This window comes from Erinaceus europaeus, chromosome 7, assembly GCF_950295315.1.
Source record: "Erinaceus europaeus chromosome 7, mEriEur2.1, whole genome shotgun sequence".
Taxonomy (NCBI): Eukaryota; Metazoa; Chordata; class Mammalia; order Eulipotyphla; family Erinaceidae; genus Erinaceus; species Erinaceus europaeus.
The window spans coordinates 42658969-42679298 of NC_080168.1; the positions used below are offsets into that span (position 1 = coordinate 42658969).

At 48.9% G+C, this 20330-nt stretch overlaps 1 protein-coding gene across 10 annotated transcripts in view; it reads left to right on the forward strand.

Annotated features, from left to right (window-relative positions):
- The window catches only part of STAB2 (stabilin 2), a 177193-nt gene that overhangs the window by 147703 nt on the left and 9160 nt on the right, over nucleotides 1–20330 (forward strand). For 6 of the 10 annotated variants that reach the window (XM_060194290.1, XM_060194291.1, XM_060194294.1 and 3 more), the window contains 9 exons: nucleotides 2186–2379; nucleotides 6466–6607; nucleotides 9523–9656; nucleotides 12113–12278; nucleotides 12622–12728; nucleotides 15639–15758; nucleotides 16681–16821; nucleotides 18138–18245; nucleotides 19066–19197. In XM_060194290.1, coding sequence (XP_060050273.1) covers nucleotides 2186–2379; nucleotides 6466–6607; nucleotides 9523–9656; nucleotides 12113–12278; nucleotides 12622–12728; nucleotides 15639–15758; nucleotides 16681–16821; nucleotides 18138–18245; nucleotides 19066–19197 — 1244 coding nt within the window. Of the gene's footprint in view, nucleotides 1–2185; nucleotides 2380–6465; nucleotides 6608–9522; nucleotides 9657–12112; nucleotides 12279–12621; nucleotides 12729–15638; nucleotides 15759–16680; nucleotides 16822–18137; nucleotides 18246–19065; nucleotides 19198–20330 lie in introns of those variants that run through there. The other 4 variants (XM_060194295.1, XM_060194297.1, XR_009550685.1 and 1 more) reach the window with 4 other exon arrangements.

The window sequence follows — 20330 nt, forward strand, 5'->3', positions numbered from 1 at the left end:
TAGCTTCACAAGCGGTGAAGCAGGTCTGCAGGTGTCTATCTTTCTATCCCTTCTCTGTCCTCCCCTCCTCTCTCCATTTCTCTCTGTCCTATCCAACAATGATGACAACAATAAAACAAGGGCAACAAAAAGGAATAAATAAATAAATATTTTAAAAATGTATTGATCTGCCACTGGCTTACAATCGTGCACAATGCCAGGGGTACAGTTCTACACCTCAGCATGTCTGTTACCCTCACCTTACCCACCACTAAGAGTTCTAGCACCTTCCTACTGTCTAAACGACCATCCCCGCACCCCAGGAACCTCCCATGAGTAAGTATTCACGGAGAGAGAGGCATTTCCTTTACAGAAATGAGATCTTGTGTTACCTGCTGTTTTCTAATCAGCTCCCAACAGCCCAGAAGTGGGTCAGTGCTCCGCAAAGGTCTCAGAGGCCCAGGCTCTGCCTCTTGCTCCAACCTCCTCAACAATATCTCTATGCCCACATTCACTCTCTTGAGGTCTCAAATAGCTTGAGGTATAAAAACAGGCAAGAGAGGGGGACAAGGACGGTGACTACAGAGTGCAAGGACCCGGGGTTCAAGCCCCCTGTCCCCACCTGTGGGGGGGCGGGGAGCTTCACTAGTGGTGACGCAGGCCTGCATGTGTCTCTTTTTTCCTCCCTCTAGATTTCGCTCTATTCAATAACTAAAATATTTTGTTAATTTGTTATTATCATTATTTATTTATTGGGTAGAGACAGCCAGAAATTGAGAAGGAATGGGGAGATAGAGAGGGTGAGAGATAGAGAGACACCCACAGCCTTGCTTCACCACTTGTGAAGCTTTCCCCTTGCAGGTGGGGACTGAGGGCTTGAATCTGGGTCCTTACGCACTGTAACGTGTGCGCTCAATCAGGTGCACAACCACCTGGCCCCGATAAAATATTTTTTTAATAAGCAGGGGACAGAGATGAGGTGGTTGTCTAGCCGCTCCTGAGGCTAGCGCTCATCTGTTACTGTTCTGGAACTTGGGAAAGCCCTGAGAGGCAGCCCAATATGGTGGGGGAGGCAGGAGCAGGCACATGTGCTGGAGCCATCTGGGACCTGGTCTAAGTAACAAGTATCTGCCTCAAAGTGCGCTCAGTGATGCACTCGCTCTATATGTATTTAGGCCCTAATGCTAAAAACCCAGACTCAGAATCAGGGAGGAGGCAAGCACAAAAGGGTGTATGCAGGACTTGCTATTTGCTTATTTGCTTATTTGCTTGTTTATTTTTAATTGTCGCCAGGGTTATTGCTGGGGCTCAGTATCCACATGACGAATCCACTGCTCCTTGTGGCCATTTTGTTACTTTTGCTTTTTACTTTGCCTCCAGGGTTATCACTAGGGCTCAGTGCCTGCACTGTGAATCCACTGCTCCTGGAGGCCATCTTTTTTCCATTGTTGTTGCTGCTGCTGCTGCTACTATTGTTGTTGCTGCTGGATAGGACAGAGAGAAATCGAAAGAGGCGGGGAAGACAGAGGGGGAGAGAAAGACAGACACTTGCAGACCTGCTTCTTCGATAGTGGCGTGACATGGGGAGCCGGGGGCTCAAAATGGGATCTTTATGCTGGTCTTTGTGCCTCACACTATGGGCACTTAACCTGGTGCACTACAGCCCAGCCCCCTCCTTTTTCTTTATTTTTTTTCCATCTATTTTATTTGATAGGGTAGAGAGAAATTGAGAGCGTATGGGGAGATAGATAGAAATAGATAGATACCTGAAGCCCTACTTCACCACTTGTGAAGCTTACACACACATATGTGGGGACCAGGAGCTCAAACCCAGGTCCTTACACATGGTGATGTGTGCGTTCAGCCAAGTGTGCCACCATCCAGCCCCCATCACTTGCCTCTTACATGCAAAAGGTCCCAGGTTCCATCCCTCACACCAGCAGCAGCCAGAACTGGCCAAAGGGGAAAAAATTAAAAAATAAAAAATGCCCTGGGAAGCTATCCCGGGACATCAGTGTGTGCAGAAGAGGGGTGCTCTGAGACCACAGCATGTGAGGAGAGAGGGAGCTGGCAAGTGGGGTCCCTTTTACTTCCCCCAGTGCCGTTCATCCTAGTGGGGGCGGGGAAGTTACCTGTCTACCCTGATCTGACACCAGTTAGAGATGGGCAGTGACTGAATGAGCCCTCTCTCCTCTGTTCTTTGCAGTTGTGGATTTCTGCAAACAAGACAACGGGGGCTGTGCCAGGGTTGCCAAGTGTTCCCAGAAAAACACCACAGTCTCCTGCAGCTGCCCCAAGGGCTACACGGGGGATGGCTACAGTTGCACGGAGATCGACCGCTGTGCCGACGGCTTCAATGGCGGCTGCCATGAACACGCCACCTGCAAGATGACTGGCCCGGTGAGCCTTGGGGGGGACAGGGGGAGGGGGGAAACTTTCCATTCCTTGCCCTGATGTGCATCTCTGCTAGGCTTCCCACCTCTCCTCCTAGTAAGTTGTCTTCCCACTGCAGTCTCTTTCTTACCAAGTTAGGGCATTCAAACACATTCATTCATTCACATAAGAGCTGGTGAAATCCACATCAAATGCCCAAGGGCCCAGGTTCATGCCCACAGTCCCCACCTGCAGAGGGGAAAGTTCCATGAGTGGTGAAGCAGGTCTGCGGGAGTCTTTCTCCCACTTTCTCCCTTCCCTATCATCTTCTCTCTGTTCTATCAAATGAAAGAAACAAACAAAATAATCTCCTGTCTTTGTTAATAAAGACCTAGACTTCTTGGTTTGGACAGATAAGCTCTGGTTTTGTAAGATGCTCAACTTTGGAAATTGGGTAATGAGAAGAGGGGATTTCTTTCCCCCCCCCTTTTGTTTATTTAAGAAAGGATTAATTAACAAAAGCATAGGGTAGGAGGGGTACAATTCCACACAATTCCCACCACCCAATCTCCATATCCCACCCCCTCCCCTGATAGCTTTCCCATTCTCTATCCCTCTGGGAGCATGGACCCAGGGTCATTGTGGGTTGCAGAAGGTGGAAGATCTGGCTTCTGTAATTGCTTCCCCGCTGAACATGGGCGTTGACTGGTCGGTCCATACTCCCAGTCTGCCTCTCTTTCCCTAGTAGGGTGGGTCTCTGGGGAAGCAGAGCTCCAGGACACATTGGTGGGGTCTTCAGTCTAGGGAAGCCTGGCCAGCATCCTGGTGGCATCTGGAACCTGGTGATTGAAAAGAGAGTTAACATACGAAGCCAAACAAATTGTTGAGCAATCATGGACCCAAAGCTTGGAATAGTGGAGAGGAAGTGTTAGGGGGTACTCACTGCAAACTCTAGTGTACTTCTGCTTTCAGGTATATATTTTGCAGTACTTTATGGATACGTGTGAACATATGCTCTCTCTCACAGAAACTGGTGTATATCTAGGTTTTGGGACTTTGTTAGAAAGTGAACCACCTGAGATGGAATTAGAGTATACTATGAAAGGAAAGCTCTCACCCAAGTAGTGAAACTGAAGGGTTGTCATTCCACACGTGAAGTCTCTGGACACAGTCTGAAGTGAAGCATGTTGAGGTGGCAATCGTTGTGTTGGTTAGGTTGTGATCGGCAGATGCAATATTTTTTGATATGGATTGGGAGAGGCATACAGGAAAGTGGGCCCTATCCAGTGGTTCCAGGACTGGGGGAAGTAGAGGCTCTATAGTGGAGATGTGAGGTTCCTGCTGTCTTAGGGTTCCAAAAGACAATCGATAGTTAATGTTATCATCACATTATTTGGTAATTGGGTTAACTTTGAAAAGTCCTTTTGTTAGGGTTTGCTGTACAGTACCCAGTATCTTGTACATATCTGTGCTATTGGATGCTTCTGATCTACTTGGTCTAGGCTTTTGAGAGAGTCTGCATATCAGTTGCACAGCCTATATATTGAAAAGATTCAGTTTGTGTTTTGAAAAAGTTCGAGACATACAATTAATTTTTCCCCTCTTGTATTAATTAACTAGTGATTTATATGACTACATTTTACTAGGAGTGTACATAAACACCATTCCCACCACCAAAAGACTGTGACCCATCCCTCCCACCCACTCCCACCCCCCACTGGCCCAGGAAGCTGCATGTCTAACCCTCACCACAGGGCTTTTACTTTGGTGCCCTACTTACAATTTGGTCAGGTCCTGCTTTTAGTTTCCCTTTCAGATCTTCTTCCTCAACTTCTGTTGATGAGTGGGATCATCCCATACTCATCTTTATCTTTCTGACTTAGCTCACTTAACATAATTCCTTCTAGCTCTGTCCAAGATGGGTCAGAGAAGGTGGGTTCATTGTTCTTGATAGCTGCATAGTATTCCATTGTGTATATATACCACAGCTTTCTCAGCCACTCATCTGTTGTTGGGCACCTGGGTTGCTTCCAGGTTTTAGCTATTATGAATTGTGTTGCTATGAACATAGGAGTACACACCTCTTTTTGGTTGGGTGTTATGGAGTCCTTGGGGTATAACCCCAGGAGAGGAATTACTGGATCATATGGAAGGTCCATGTCTAGCCTTCTGAGAGTTTTCCAGACTGCTCTCCACAGAGGCTGTACCAATTTACATTCCCACCAGCAATGTAAAAGGATTCCTCTGTCCCCACAAGCTCTCCAGCATTTGTTGCTGCTGTCCTTTTTGATGTATGCCATTCTTAAAGGAGTGAGGTGGTATCTTAGTGTTGTCTTAATTTGCATTTCTCTGACAATCAGGGACCTAGAGCAGTTTTTCATATGTTTGTTAGCCTTTTGGATCTCCTCTGTAGTGAATGTTTTGTTCATATCCTCTGCCCATTTTAGAATGGGGTCATTTGCTTTTTTGGTGCTAAGTTTGCTGATCTCTTTATTTATTTTGGTGATTAGTTTCTTGTCTGATGTATGGCATGTGAAGATCTTTTCCCATTCTGTGAGGGGTCTCTTTGTTGGTTTAATAGTTTCTTTGGATGTGTAGAAGCTTTTCAATTTGATGTAGTCCCATTGGTTTGTTTCTGCTTTAGTCATCCTTGCCACTGGGTTTGATTCATCAAAGATGTCCTTGAGGTGTATGTGGGAAAGTGTTTCACCAATGTTTTCCTCTAAGTATTTGATTGTTTCTGGTCTGACATCTAGGTCTTTGATCCATTTGGAGTTGATTTTTGTTTCTGGTGAGATAAAGTGGTTCAATTTCATTCTTCTGCATGTTACAACCCAGTTTTCCCAGCACCATTTATTGAAGAAAGCCTCCTTTTTCCATTTAATCCTTTGGGCCCCCTTATCAAAGATTAGATGTCTATAGGTGTGGGGCCCTTTTTTTTTCTTTATTTGAAACAGACAGAAATCAAAATGGAAAGGGAAGACAGAGAAAGAAAGACATGGGGGTCTGGGTGGTGCATCCTGTTCTTCTTCTTCTAGCATTTGCCCTTCTTGCGTAGCCAGTTAACAGCGTCAGGTTGAGCCTGATGTAAAGTTTCAAGACCTCCTTTGAATCTGGAGAGGTGGCAGTCGTTGACTATGTGGGTCATAGTCTGTCTGTAGCCGCAGGGGCAGTTCGGGTCGTCTCTGGCTCCCCAGAGGTGGATCATAGCGGCGCACTTAACACCATGTGAAAGAAGGAGGGGGAGGAGAGGGAGAGGGAGAGGGAGAGGGAGAGGGAGAGGGAGAGGGAGAGGGAGAGGGAGAAGGAGAAGAAGGAGGAGGAGGAGGAGAGGAAGAAGAAGAAGAAAGGATTAAAGTCAAGTCAGTGCAAAAGGATGAAGAGCAGGATGGGGATGTGGGGGGGGGGGGTGGCAAGGAGGGGTCAAAGATGGAATGGGTGAAGGTGTCAGGTCCAGAGATGAAAACACCTGAACCAAAGGAAGATGTAGCAGTCACTGAATTCCCGCTGCAGAGAAAAGACTGAGGGCCAGATGGCTCACCAAGTAGAGCCTTGCTGGGTCTGTAGGAGGCCCTGGTTCTGAATCCCAGCACCCTATGGGGGCACCATAGTTGGCATGGGGTAGGAGGAGGGTTCTGTTAAGGACATTGTCATGACGTGGTGTCTCTCTTCTGTCTCTCCATCACTCCTCTTGTCTCTCTTAGTCACTCTCTCCTCTTCCTTTCTTCTCTCTCTCTGTCTTCCATTTTCTCTCCCTTTAAATAAAGAATATATCACAAAGAATAGCAAATTGGGCTGGAGAGGTTCATTTATTTCCTAATGTCATATGAAAAATAATAAAAGGGAGGACCAGTGAAATAGCTTACTTGGAAAGTGTGCTGCTCTGCCGTGTGTACGACTCAGGTTCAAGCCCAGCCCCCACACCATTGAAGGGAATTTCGGTGCTGTGGTCTCTTTCACTGTGTCTCTAAGTAACAATTATAATAGGGAAAGAGGAGACTGAACATTCTCAGTCCTGCATGTCTCTTTTGCTGGGAGGTAGCCAATGGGCTTGGGGGCCCTGGGGGGACTATAGCAAGGTCCCCATTATCACAGTTCTCCCACTCCCCACAGGGCAAGATCAAATGTGAGTGTAAGAGCCACTACGTGGGCGACGGGCTGGACTGTGAGCCGGAGCAGCTGCCGGTCGACCGCTGCTTGCAGGACAACGGGCAGTGCCACGCGGACGCCGACTGTGCTGACCTCCACTTCCAGGGTCAGTGGGGGTGCAGAGAGGGACCTGTACAAAAGCAGGAGGAAACATTTGTTCATTCATTCATTCATTCATTCATTCATCCATCCATCCATTGAATGCAGCTCCAGGGAAAGAACCAAGTATCTCACACCTGCACAATACTGCCAGGCATACATAGACTTAGAGGGATCCAGGAGAGAGGAAGAGACAGACAGAAAGGAGAGACACAGTAGGACTGCTCCACCAGACACCTTGATGAGTGTTTGGCTTCAGATGTGACTGAAGAGGCTCTGACCCTATCACAGCCTTAGCCCTTTTTTCTGGTACAGAGTGTTCTTTCATGCCTCCTTAACTGGCTTCAGATTAGTTTGCCACTTGGTCATGAATTTGAAACTGTAAAGCTGTGACTTGCTTCTTGAGCCTTTCTTGGGTCTCACTGTTCAACTGTAAAGTATGACAGCTATGAAAATATGATTTAAAAAATCAGCCAGTGGGGGTCAGGCAGCAGGTTAAGCGCACATGACATGAAGCGTAAGCACTGGAGTAAGGATCCTGGTTCAAGCCCCCAGCTCCCCACCTGCAGGGGAGTTGCTTCATGGGTGGTGAAGCAGGTCTGCAGGTATCTGTCTTTCTCCCTCTCTGTCTTCCCTCCTCTGTCAATTTCTCTCTGTCCTATCCAACAACAACAGCAATAACAACAACAATAATAATGACAACAAGGGCAACAAAATGGGGAAAATGGCCTCCAGAAGCAGCAGATTCATAGTGCAGACACCAAGCCCCAAGCAGTAACCCTGGAGGCAAACAATAAAAATAAAAATAAAAATAATCATCCAGTGTCTTTCCAGGGGACAGTGACAAGAAAGCTTATTAAAGGCATCATGGAGAGGCTGATGGTGGCTCATCTGCTAGAGCACACACATTGCCATATGCAAGGACCCAGGTTCAAGCCTCTGATGCCTACCTGCAGGGGGGAAGCTTCAGGAGTTGTGGAGCAGTGCTGCAAGTATCTCTCTCCCCTTCTCTCCCTCACCCTTCAACTTTGTCTCTATCAATAAATAAATATAATTTTTTTTTCCTCCAGGGTTAGCACTGGGGCTTGGTGTATGCACTCGAATCCACTGCTCCTGGAGGCATTTTTCCCTTTTGTTGCCCTTATTGTTTATCATTGTTGTTATTATTGTTGTTGCTGTTATTGCTGTCGTTGTTGGATAAGACAAAGAGAAATCAAGAGAGGAGGGGAAGACGGGGAGAGAAAGACAGACACCTGCAGACCTGCTTCACCACTTGTGAAGTGACCCACCCCCCCGCAGGTGGGGAGCTGGGGGCTCAAACCAGGATCCTTATGCCAGCCCTTGCACTTCACACCATGTGCACTTAACCCACAGTGCTACCACCTGGCCCCCATAAATATAAATTCTTCAGGGGCTGGGCAGTAGCACGGCAGGTTAAGCACACAAAGCGCGAAGCACAAGGACCAGTAGAAGGATCCCGGTTCAAGCTTCCCGCTCCCCACCTGCAGGGGAGTCGCTTCACAGGCAGTGAAGCAGGTCTGCAGGTGTCTTTCTCTCCCCTTCTCTGTCTTCCACTCCTCTCTCTATTTCTCTCTGTTCTATCTAACAATAACAACAACATCAACAACAACAATAATAACTACAACAATAAAAAAACAAGGGCAACAAAAGGGAAAATAAATAATAAAAAATTTAATATATGTATATATACATATAAATCAAAAATAAAAACAAAGGCATCACGGTGATCAGAAAACACAGTCATGGGCCAAAACTTACCTAAATACATTCCCCTCATCACTCCTAAGTTCACAAAAATTGTTCAGTTATAAGTATCAGTATCATGTTGCCTGAGAAATCATATAACACTGAGAAATATTCATGACTGAATATTGTAAAAAAAAAAAAAAGATAAATAAATAAACTAAAAGTGTTCCAAGGCCCAGAGAGTTAGCTCACCTACCTGGCCCAAAGTCCACCCCAGGTCTGAGCTCTGACTCCTTATGAGAGGGCTATGCCAACAGAGGGAGCTGCAGTGCTATGGTCTTTCTCTTTCTCTTTTTAAAAAATATTTATTTATTTATTTTCCCTTTTGTTGCCCTAGTTGTTTTTTATTATTGTAGTTATTGTTGTTGTTGTTGTTGTTGATATCATCGTTGTTGTTGGATAGGACAGAGAGAAATGGAGAGAGGAGGGGAAGACAGGGAGGGGGAGAGAAAGACAGACACCTGCAGATCTGCTTCACTGCCTGTGAGGTCTTTCCCTTGCAGGTGGAGAACCGGGGCTCAAACCGGGATCCTTACGCCGGTTCTTGCGCTTCGCACCACGTGCACTTAACCCACTGCGCTACCTCCCAACTCCCTGTCTTTCTCTTTTTATGGACTAAAAAGTAGCCCCAAGTAGTGAAACTGCACATTCAGGAAGCCCCAGATATGCAAAGAAGAGAGGGAAAGGGAGAGGGGGAGAAAGCGATAACACCTTACATACTTAGTATGCTGCTACATTTGTAACATAAATGACACACATGAATAGGAAAAAAAAAAAAAACAGAAAGGTGTGAAATTATGTCCAAATCAGAGGCTCTGAAAGATAAAGTAAAAATTCTGGCAGGAAGTACATCAAAATGTTAGCTCTAGAGTAAAGATGATTTCCAGGGAGCAGGACTCCAGGTAAATCTGCCTTGATCCTCCCTGACTGTGCGGCCCAGAGATCTGTGACAAGGACATGCTTACGTTTTATCATGAGCCCACACACAGTGCTCTGTCGGATGACATGTAACCTGGAGGGAAAGTGGCTTCCCAGGATGCTCTGGGAGGCAGCTGGCCCCCTGCTTCCAGAGCCCTTCACTGCCTGACTTAGAGCACTGCCCTGCCCTCCTTTCCTCTCCTCTCCCTCCTCTCTCCTGACTTCCCTCTCCTCCAGACACCACCGTGGGAGTCTTCCATCTCCGCTCCCCACTGGGCCAGTACAAGTTGACCTTCAACAAAGCCCAAGAGGCCTGTGCCAAAGAGGCTGCAGCCATGGCGACCTACAACCAGCTGGCCTATGCACAGAAGGTAGGGCAACCCAGCACACTGGAGGGGGACATGGGGTGGCCTCTTTCCAACCTGGGGGAGGCTGGGGCAGCTGGATGCTTACATGGGAGTTCAGAGAGCTGCTGAACCAGTAATGAAAGGGGCAGGAGGGGAAGCTGGTGCTGGCTCACTCGAGAGAGAGAATTTTACCATGTATGAGGAGCTGGAGTCAAGCCCCCAGCTGCCACATGAGAGCACTGTGCAAAGCAGGCATGTCATGAGCAGTAGAGCCATGCTGTGATGTCTCTCTCTGTCTCTTACCCTCTATTTGAAAGGGGGGGCAGAAAGTGATGGTGCACTTAGTTGACGAACATATCACGATGCTCAAGGACCCAGGTTAGAGCCCCTGCTCAAGCTTCAGAAGTGGTGAAATGGGAGTTGGGCGGTAGCGCAGTGGGTTAAGTGCAGCTGGCGCAAAGCACAAGGACTGGTGTAAGGATCCCGGTTCGAGCCCCTGGCTCCCCACATGCAAGGAAGTCGCTTCACAGGTGGTGAAGCAGATTTGCAGGTGTCTGTCTTTCTCTCCCCCTCTCTGTCTTCCCCGCCTCTCTCCATTTCTCTCTGTCCTATTCAGCAACAATGACATCAATAACCACAACAATAAAACAAGGGCAACAAAAGGGAATAAATAAATATTTTTTTTAAAAAAGAAGTGGTGAAGCAGTGCTACAGGTATCTCTCTCTCTGTCTTTCTCCTCTTTTTATATCTCCCCCTCCTTCTCTCAGTTTCTCTCAGTCCTGTCAAATAGGAAGAAAAAACAAAAAAAAAAAGAACTCCACCTGCTAGAATCATGCAGAGTCCTGGTGCAAAATAATAATAATAAATCAGAGAAGTAATAAAAGTCATTCTGATTATTACTATTACTATCATTCAGCAGATTTATGAGGCATCTTCTCTGAGTCTGACACCCTGCAGGGAGCCTCAGTAACACTGCTGTACACTCAGACAGCTCCCCTGGGTGTCACTGTCCCCAGGGCTCTGAAGACACAGTCCTGTATTATTAAACAATGGAGTGAGGTCACCCAGCCAAGGGGTGGCAGACTCTGTGTGCAAATGTCACCCTGACTCCAAATGTCTTTTTTTTTTTTTTGCCTCTGGGGCTTGGTACTCATACTATGAATCCACTGCTCCTGAGAGAAATTGAGGGAAGAGGAGATAGGAAGAGAGAAAGGGAGAGGAGATAGGAAGAGAGAAAGGGAGACACCTGGAGGCCTGCTTCACCATTTGTGAAGTGTCTTCCCCTGCAGGTGGGGAGCAAAAGCTTCAACCTGGATCCTTGCACTTAGTACTGTGTGCACTTAACCAGGTGCGCCACCACCTAGCCTCCCCTGACTCCAGATGTCTGCTGGCATCTGTGCTGTCCAGCCGCCCTGAAGGGCATGACATAGATTGGCCTCACTGCCAGAAGCCAGAGAGCAGCAGCTCATGCTCCAGTTTCCCTGAAGCCATGGTGCAGCCATGCTCTCCTCCGTGTCCATGGGGACTGTGGGGGGGGGGGGGCTCTGCCATTTGCAAAGGTTGGTCCCTTGGGGCCGCCTGCCTGTGGCTCTTCCCAAGAGCAGAGACCAGAGACACACGGACTGACTGCACAGGGACCCTTCCTCAGGCTCTGTCTCTCCACAAAGAAATTGAGGGGGAGGAGATAGACAGGAAGAGGGAAAGAGAGACACCTGCAGGCCTGCTTCACCATTTGTGAAGTGTCCCCCCTGCAGGTGGGGAGTAAGAGCTTCAACCTGGATCCTTGCACATGGGTCCTTTTCTCTTTTCTTTTTTTTTCTTTCTATTTTTCTTTAATAGGAAAGAGAGAAACTGAGATGGGAGGGGAGATAGGGAGAGAGAAAGACACCTGCAGACCCACTTCATCACTCATGAAACATTCCCCTTGCAGGTGGAGGGTGGGGGCTCAAACCCAGGTCCTTAAGCATGGTGATATATGAACTTAACTGGGTGCACCACCACACGCCTCCCCCTCCAGTTTTTTGTTCCTCTGCTGTGTCTCAAGAAAAGAGATATAAACGTGAAAGACTCATGTACCTGTAACACAGGGCATCTCTTCCATCCACCCATATGACAGTCCAGTCAACAAAGTTGATTTGTTAGTTTATTTTTACCAGAGCACTGCTCAGCTCTGGCTTATGATGGTGCTGGGGATTGAACCTGGGCCCTCTGAGCCTCAGGCATGAAAGTCTTTTGCAGAACCATGATGCTGTCTCCCTTACCCAGCAGTGTTTGAATGAGCGGTGACTATGTTCCAAGCACAGGAGTTTGAGGTTGCCCTGCCACAGGCAAAATGAGTCCTAAGCTCTGACTCCATGGACTGTCTAGTGTATTCAAGGAAGCAGCCATTAACCAAGTGCCCCCGCCCCCCCCCACACACACACACACCAGCAGTGGGACTTCGCAGCTGAGCCCCAGCCCTGTGTGTGTGTCCCTGCAGGCCAAGTACCACCTGTGCTCAGCAGGCTGGCTCGCAACAGGCAGAGTCGCCTACCCCACAGCCTACTCCTCCAAGAGCTGCGGCTCCGGTGTAGTTGGGATCATTGACTATGGGCCAAGGAACAACAGGAGCGAGCTGTGGGATGTCTTCTGCTACCGCATGAAAGGTAATGGCCCCAAGGGTGGTGGTACACCTGGTTGAGCGCACATTACAATATGAAAGGACCCAGGTTCAAGCCCCTTTCTCCATCTCCCCTCCCTCTCCTTCCCCCTCCCCTCTCAGTTTTTGTGTCTCTATTCTAAATAAAGAAAAAGGAAGAGAGGGGAGGGGAGGGAAGGGAAGGGAAGGAAGAGAAGAAAAAGAAAGGAAGGTAGGAAGGTAACACCCCAACTGCACTCCCCTGGCCCAGTGTGGCCCTGCTGAGCAGACCCACCAGTCTCCAGGGCTGAGCCAGGGCAGCCCCAGTCCCCATCTCACCAGGTTGGAACCCCCTGTGTTCTGCCTTCCAGATGTGAACTGCACCTGCAAGGTGGGCTACGTGGGAGACGGCTTCTCGTGTAGCGGGAACCTGCTGCAGGTGCTGACGGCCTCCCCCTCACTCACACACTTCGTGACGGTAAGTGCCTCCTCATCTGCTTAGTGTTGCTGCAGAGAGGGAGGGCAGACATCGAAGAGCTGAGCCACGAGGAAAAGCCAAAGGTGCACAGTCACAGGTGAGGAGCATGGGCCGTGACCTATGCTGCCTGCTCTTGACCTTAAACTTGCCCAGCTTGGCCACCTGACTGCTTCACCCACCATCCACTGTCTGAGTGTTTGGCTCCAGAAATGAGTAAAGAGGCTGTACGGCCTGAGGAATGTAGTACTGGGCTCTGGTGGGGTGCCAGGCTAGCTTCACTGGAGAGAGAGAGACGAGGAACTCATGGTAGCATGGTAATACAATTCTTTATTAATGTGGATGCTCCAGAATCAGGTGCGAGCACAGTGGGTTTAGGCCATGTGGAGTTAGCAAAATGGCCCCCTCCCACTATGCACGCCAGCCCTTCTCCAGGTCTTCTCCAGGTCGGGACGCAGAAGAGAAAAAGGAGAAAGAGCGGAAACAAGTGACTTTTATAGGAGAATTCCAGAAGTGGCAAGTCAGAAACAGAAATGGCTAGGAAAGGGGGTGGAGAGAGGCAAAAGGCATGCTGGGAAGGTGGAAGCGTCTTTAGCAACTGTTGAGATGGTTTTAACTGAATTAGCAATACCCTGAAGGGATAACATGGTGGGGATCTTTCAGGCAAAACAATGATTATGTAAATAGACAATAGTGTCAGCAATGGAGCATGGAGTGGATAAGGGGAGGGCTGGCTTTAAGGCCCGACAGTAGGAGAGTCGGGCGGTAGCACAGCAGGTTAAGTGCACGTGGCACCAAATGCAAGGACCAGCAGAAGGATCCCAGTTTGAGCGTCTGGCTCCCCACCTGGGGGGGGGGGGTTGATTCACAGGCGGTGAAGCAGGTCTGCAGGTGTATGTCTTTCTCTTCCCCTCCTCTCTCCATTTCTCTCTGTCCTATCCAACAATGAGGATATCAATAAATAACAACATTAATACTACAACAATAAAAACAAGGGCAACAAAAGTGAATAAATAAATAAATAAATGCTCTGGTGGTTCCCTCTCAATTGTTCATAAGTTAATTTAGGGGAAAAAAATGATAGTTTTACCTTGCGGCCCAGGATCTGGCACAGTGGATAAAGTATTAATTTCTAGTATGATCCTGGGTTCAATCCCTGGCATTGCATGTGCCAGAGGGACGCTGTTGTTCTCTCATTTCTACCTCTCTCTCTCTCTCCCTCATAATTAAATAAATAAGTCTTGAGAAGATAAAAAGATGGGGGGCTTCCCTGGGCAGATGACCCCACCAATATGTTCAGGAGCCCCGCCTCCCCAGATCCCTGCCCCACTAGGGAAAGAGAGAGACAGGCTGGGAGTATGGATCAACCTGTCAATGCCCATGTTCAGCGGGGAAGCAGATACAGAAGACAGACCTTCCACCTTCTGCACCCTATAATGATCCTGGGTCCATACTTCCAGAGGGTCAGAGAATAGGAAAGCTATCAGGGGAGGGGATGGGATGTGGAGTTCTGGTGGTAGGAATTGTGTGGAGTTGTACCCCTCTTATCCTATGGTTTTGTCAGTGTTTCCATTTTACAAATAATTTTTTTTAAATATGGGGGCAGGGAGGCGCATCCTGTTAAGCACACATATCAATCACCATGCTCAAGGACCCAGGTTCAAGCCCCCACACCCACCTGCAAGGAGGACATTTCATGAGTGGTGAAGCAAGTCTGCAGGTGTCTATCTTTCTCCCTCTCTCAATTTCTCTCTGTCCTGACAAATAAAAATAGAAAGAAAAATAAAAAAAGGGGAAAAAATGGTCGCCAGGAGCAGTGGATTCATAGTGTAGGCACCGAGCCCCAGCAATAACCCAGGTGGCAAAAGTGAAAAATAAGATAAAAATTGGGAGTCGGGCAGTAGTGCAGCGGGCGGGTTAAGCGCATGTGACGCAAAGCTCAAGGACCGGTGTAAGGATCCCTGTTCGAGCCCCCGGCTCCCCACCTGCAGGGGAGTCACTTCACAGGCGGTGAAGCAGGTCTGCAGGTGTCTATCTTTCTCTCCCCCTCTCTGTCTTCCCCTCCTCTCTCCATTTCTCTCTGTCCTATCCAACAATGACAACATCAATAACAACAACAACAATAAATGCAACAATAAAACAACAAGGGCAACAAAAGGGAATAAATAAATACATTTAAAAAATATAAAGATAAAAATAAGATGGTTGGGACCTCATAAACCACTGTCAGCATGCTGACTTTACCTCTGGGTGAAGTGGAGGCAGTTCCCAGGTTGTGAAAAGGAGGAGACTATGTAAGCTGCCCTGTTGGAGGTGCTCTGGGCTGGGGCTTAGCAACACAGGCTTCACTGAAGAAGGAAAGAGCCCCCCCAACTCCCCAGAGCAGTCAGTCAGAAGAAAGATCAGGGGGCAGCCCATGGGAAGCTAAGGTCAAAGGTATTTCTTTTTTATTTTTGTTTGTTTGTTTGTTTGTTTGTTTTTGCCTCTAGGGTTATCACTGGGCTCAGTGACTGCACTAAGAACCCACTGCTCCTGGCAGCCATTTTTTCCCTTTTGTTGCCCTTGTTATTGTTGCCATTACTGGCATTGTTATTGGATAGGACAGAGAGAAATGGAGAGAGGAGGGGAAGACAGAGAGGAGAGAAAGAGACACCCACAGACCTGCTTCACCACTTGTGGAATGACAGCCCCTGAAGGTGGGGCAAAGGGGGCTTGAACTGGGATCCTTACACTGGTCCTTGCACTTCCCTCCATATGCACTTAACCTGGTGTACTACAGCCCGGCCCCCGGTCAAGGTGAAGTGTATTTCCAGCACATGGGTGGTGCTGCCCTCACACCCACCCCGAGGCTCACACACCAGGCAGGGCTGGCTCATCTGACCCCTCCCTCCCTCTCTCCCTCTTCCTCCCCAGGACGTGCTGGCCTACTCCACTAGTTCCCCCAAAGGCCAGGCCTTTCTAAAACACCTGAGCAACCTGGACATCCAGGGGACCCTCTTTGTGCCCCAGAACAGTGGACTAGAAGAGAACAAGGTGAGATGATCCCCTGCCCAGAGCCGGTGCTTCCAGTGAGCCCTTCAAAACAGTCCTTTCTCAAGGGCTGGCAGTGGCATACACTTTGAGCACACACGTTACCCTGTGCAAGGACCCAGGTTCAAGCCCCTGCTCCCCACCTTCAGGAGGGACACTTCACAAACAGTGAAGGTCTGCAGGTGTCTCTTTCTCCCTCTCTACCTGCTCCTCTCCTCTCAGTTTCTCTCTGCCCCCTCTAAAGATAATGAAAGAAAGGAAGGGAGGGAGGTGGTGAGAGAGGAAATGAAAGGGAAGTGGAGGGGAGGAGAAGGGAGGGGAGGGGAAAGGAAAGGCAAGAGGAGGGGAGGGGAAAGGAGAAGAGAGGGGAGGGAAGGGGAGAAGAGGAGGGGAGAGAAGAGGAGAAGAGAAGAGAGGAGAGGAGAGGAGAGGAGAGGAGAGGAGAGGAGAGGAGAGGAGAGGAGAGGAGAGGAGAGGAGAGGAGAGGAGGAAAAAAAGGGGGGAAAATGGTTGCCAGAAACAATGGAATTGTAGTGCTTTGTTTTCTCTCTTCCACCCTGACTGCCTGCCTTCCTCTCCCTCCTTCTATCTCTCCCTCTCTTTAAAAAAAAAAAAAAACATTAATAGGGTTGGAAAAATAGCTCAACTCAATAGTGCCCTTGCTTTGTCATGTGTGCATCCCAGGTTCAAGCCTGACCCCCTGGGGAAAGCATAGGTGCTTTTTCTATGACTCTCTCTCTCTGTCTGAAGAAGTCAGCCTGGAGCTCATGACCAATGGAGAAATAGCTAAATAAATTATCATTATTATTAATTGTCTGGGAGGTGACTCTATATTATTAGAGCACATGCATGAGACCCTGGATCCCATCTTTGACACTACATTGAAAATATGGCTTGGCCTCTGTGTCCCTCCTTTTCCTCGTAGACCCTGTCTGGGCGGGACATTGAGCATCACCTCACCAATGTCAGCACCCTCTTCTACAACGACCTGGTCAATGGCACTGTCCTGAGAACCCGGCTGGGCAGCCAACTGCACATCACCTCCAGCCAGGGCCAGAGCCAGCAGGTAGCTGAGCGCCAGCCCCAGGAACCACCAATGAATTAGGGACTCAAAAAGAAGCCTTTGTAAAACTATCTGCTTCTCTGCCCTGGTTCCTGTCAGTTGGTCTGTCTATCCCATGCACGAAGACATGAGCCTTGAGGCCAGTGGCTAGCTGCAGGAACTTAGACAAGCTGTCCAACCTCCAGCTGTCTTAACTTCTTCATCCAAACAAATGGTGGTCATGGTGGTATATATGATGCTACTGGTGATGATGTTGGTCTTGATGGTGATGGTGCTAGTGGTTGTGTTAATGGTGGTCTTGATATTGGTGGGGTTGATGACAACAGTGGCAGTGATGATATTCATGGAGCTGATGACAATGATGTTAGCGGTCATGATATAAGAAGTGAGAGATGCTGGGGGTGGAGGGAAGGCTGATCATGAAGACCAAAGCAGTCACAAAACCAAAAAACATAGGCTTTTGTGGAGAGTCAGTGACTTAAGGCTTGTGACATGGATAAGCAATACCCACTGTGTAAAAAAAAAAAAAAAAGTGCTAGTGAATGTTATTTATAAATGACATGAATTAGGGGATACATGGTTTTTCTTGTGTGGAAGACTAGCAGTTTAGCAGTTTAGTTCAGTACTTCTGAAGTTTTAGCATACATTTGAAACACCTGGAGTCTTTTGTTGTTTTTGTTTGTTTGTTTGTTATGATTATTATTGTTGTTATTGATGTCATTGTTGTTGGATAGGACAGAGAGAAATGGAGAGAGGAGGGGAAGACAGAGAGGGGGAGAGAAAGATAAAACACCTGCAGACTTGCTTCACCGCCTGTGAGGTGACGCCCCTGCAGGTGGGAAGCTGGGGGCTCAAACTGGGTCCTTACTTGGGTCCATGTGCTTCGTACCATGTGCACTTAACCCGCTGTGCTACTGCCTGGCCCCCTGGGTCTGCATTTCTAATGAACCTGTAGATCACATTTTAGACTAGTGAGGGACTAGATCACTGAAAACCGTCTTTCTGACAGTTTGGCATGATGTTCAGAACAGTGGACGTGGGGCCCAGTAGCATAAGGTTTGTCACTTCCTACCTGGCAACCTCAAACAAGCCTTTTACCTTCTGGGCGCTCACCTGTGAGACAGGTGGGCTGAGTTTGCTGGCACAGGGCCAACGAAGGTGGGCTCAGCTGTCAGGATAGAGAGCTGAAGGCCCTTTCTGCCTGTCGGTGAAGACATGTCCAGGCTCCAGACATTAGGGAACGTCAGCTTCTACCCATAGGAGGTGGCCACTGGGGACAGAGCTAGTCACAGATCTGCACCCCTCTGCTCATGTCCCAGGAGACCTGGTTTGTGGATGGGCAAGCCATTCTGCAGTGGGACATCTTTGCTTCCAATGGGGTCATTCACATCATTGCCGGGCCTCTAAAAGCACCCCCTGCCCCACTGGTGAGTATCCTTGTAAAAATGGAAATGAGAATAATTGCCCCCCACCCTCATCTCTCTGGGCTATTACACATTTAAAGGGATTACTACCGGGGCCAGGGGCTAACTCACCCAGAGAGCACAGACCTTGCTGAGCATGAGGTTCAAACCATTACAACACGGGAACACCATGGACAGCACGGGGAGGGGAGTGGTGGTGGAGAAGTCATGCTGTGGTGTCTCTCGCTCTGTCTTAAAGATATAATAGAAAAAGTCAAGGGAGCCAGGTGGTAGCGCAGTGGGTTAAGCACACACGGTGGGAAGCACAAGGACCGGAGTAAGGATTCCAGTTCAAGCCCCCGGCTCCCCACCTGCAGGGGGGTCACCTCACAGGTGGTGAAGCAGGTCTGCAGGTGTCTGTCTTTCTCTCCCTCTCTCTATCTTCTGCTCCTCCCTCTCAATTTCTCTCTGTCCTTTCCAACAGCAGTGATAACAATAACAATACCACAACAAGGGCAACAAAAATTGGGGGGGGGGGAATGGCCTCCAGGAGCAGTGGATTCGTAGTGCAGGCACTGAGTCCCAGCGATAACCCTGGAGGAGGAAAAAGAAAAGAAAAAAAGAAAAAAAAAGTCAAGCTAGGGAGACCTCTCAGTGGTGGTGGGCTTATTTCATATAAGGTCCCGAGAACAGACTTAGACAGTAGTCAGAGTTAAATTCATGGTAATCACGTCACCAGTATTTTTACCCCATCTGGCCTGGGACCAGCAAGGAGGGGTGGGCCCCAGAAGGACATTCAGCTCCACAGTGTCAAGTCCCCACTCCTCTCTCTCTTTCTGTCCAGGCCTCAGTTCACACTGGCATGGGGACGGGGATCTTCTTTGCTGTCTTCCTGGTCATCGGGTCCCTAGCATCAGCTGTCTATACTTACTTCAGACTAAAGCGGAGAACCACCATCGGCTTCCAGCATTTTGAGGTGAGAGGGAAAAGGGGGAGAGTGCTGCTGGGCTCCCCTCTGAAACCCAGCCCCTGGCTCCAGCTCATATGGCTGACAGGGTGCTGCAGAAAGCGCACCCAGCCAGCAGGAGGAGCACACACTCCCTGCCTCCAGGTGAGGTCTCTGCACCCCAGAAAAGCAGCCCCTCTTCCTGGCTGAGCAGCCATGGTGAGGAGAGAGATGGCTGGGGGATCTGGCTTGGAGGCACATTTCCCAGGAGCCAGAGGCTCAGGCACCTTTTTCAGTTAGAGATGAGCTTTGAGGCCAGCTGGGGGTAGGGAGGGAGGGGGCCGGGGCCGAGCACTGTGTGGACAGAGGCCCCAGTGCAGGCGGTGTGCACAAGCCATCTAGATTCAGCTCTCCAGTCCACAGCCCAGTCTGGTCCTGGGACCCAGCGACAGAGGCACAGCAGCAGAGCAGCCTCCCTTGTGTGCTGCATTCTCCCTAGAGGCCTCCCTGAGGTGCTCCATTAGGTACTGTGCTGTGTCCTCCTTGGGGTCCTCCATTAGGTACTGTGTCCTCCCAGGGTCCTCCTTCATGTGCTGTGTCCTTTCTGAAGTGCTCCATTAGGTACTGTGTCCTCCCTCCTCCTGTAGGAACCCATTTTTTTTAATAAAAAGGAAACATTGACAAAACCATAGGATAAGGGGGTACAACTGGGGAGTCAGGTGGTAGCACAGCGGGTTAAGCGCACATGGCACAAAGCACAAGGGCCAAGTAAAGATCCTGGTTCAAGCCTCCGGCTCCCCACCTGCAGGAGGTCGCTTCGCAAGCGGTGAAGCAGGTCTGCAGGTGTCTATATCTTTCTCTCCCCCTCTCTGTCTTCCCCTCCTCTCTCCATTCCTCTCTGTCCTATCCAACAACAGCTATGACAACAATAACTACTACAACAAGCACAGCAACAAGGGCAGCAAAATGGGAAAAATAGCCTCCAGGAGCAGTGGATTCCTAGTGCAGGCACTGAGACCCAGCAATAACCCTGGAGGCAAAAAAAAAAAAAGAGGGGTACAATGCCACACAATTCCCACCACCAGAACTCCATATCCCATCCCCTCCCCTGATGGCTTTCCTATTCTTTAACCCTCTGGGAGTATGGTCCCAGGGTCATTATG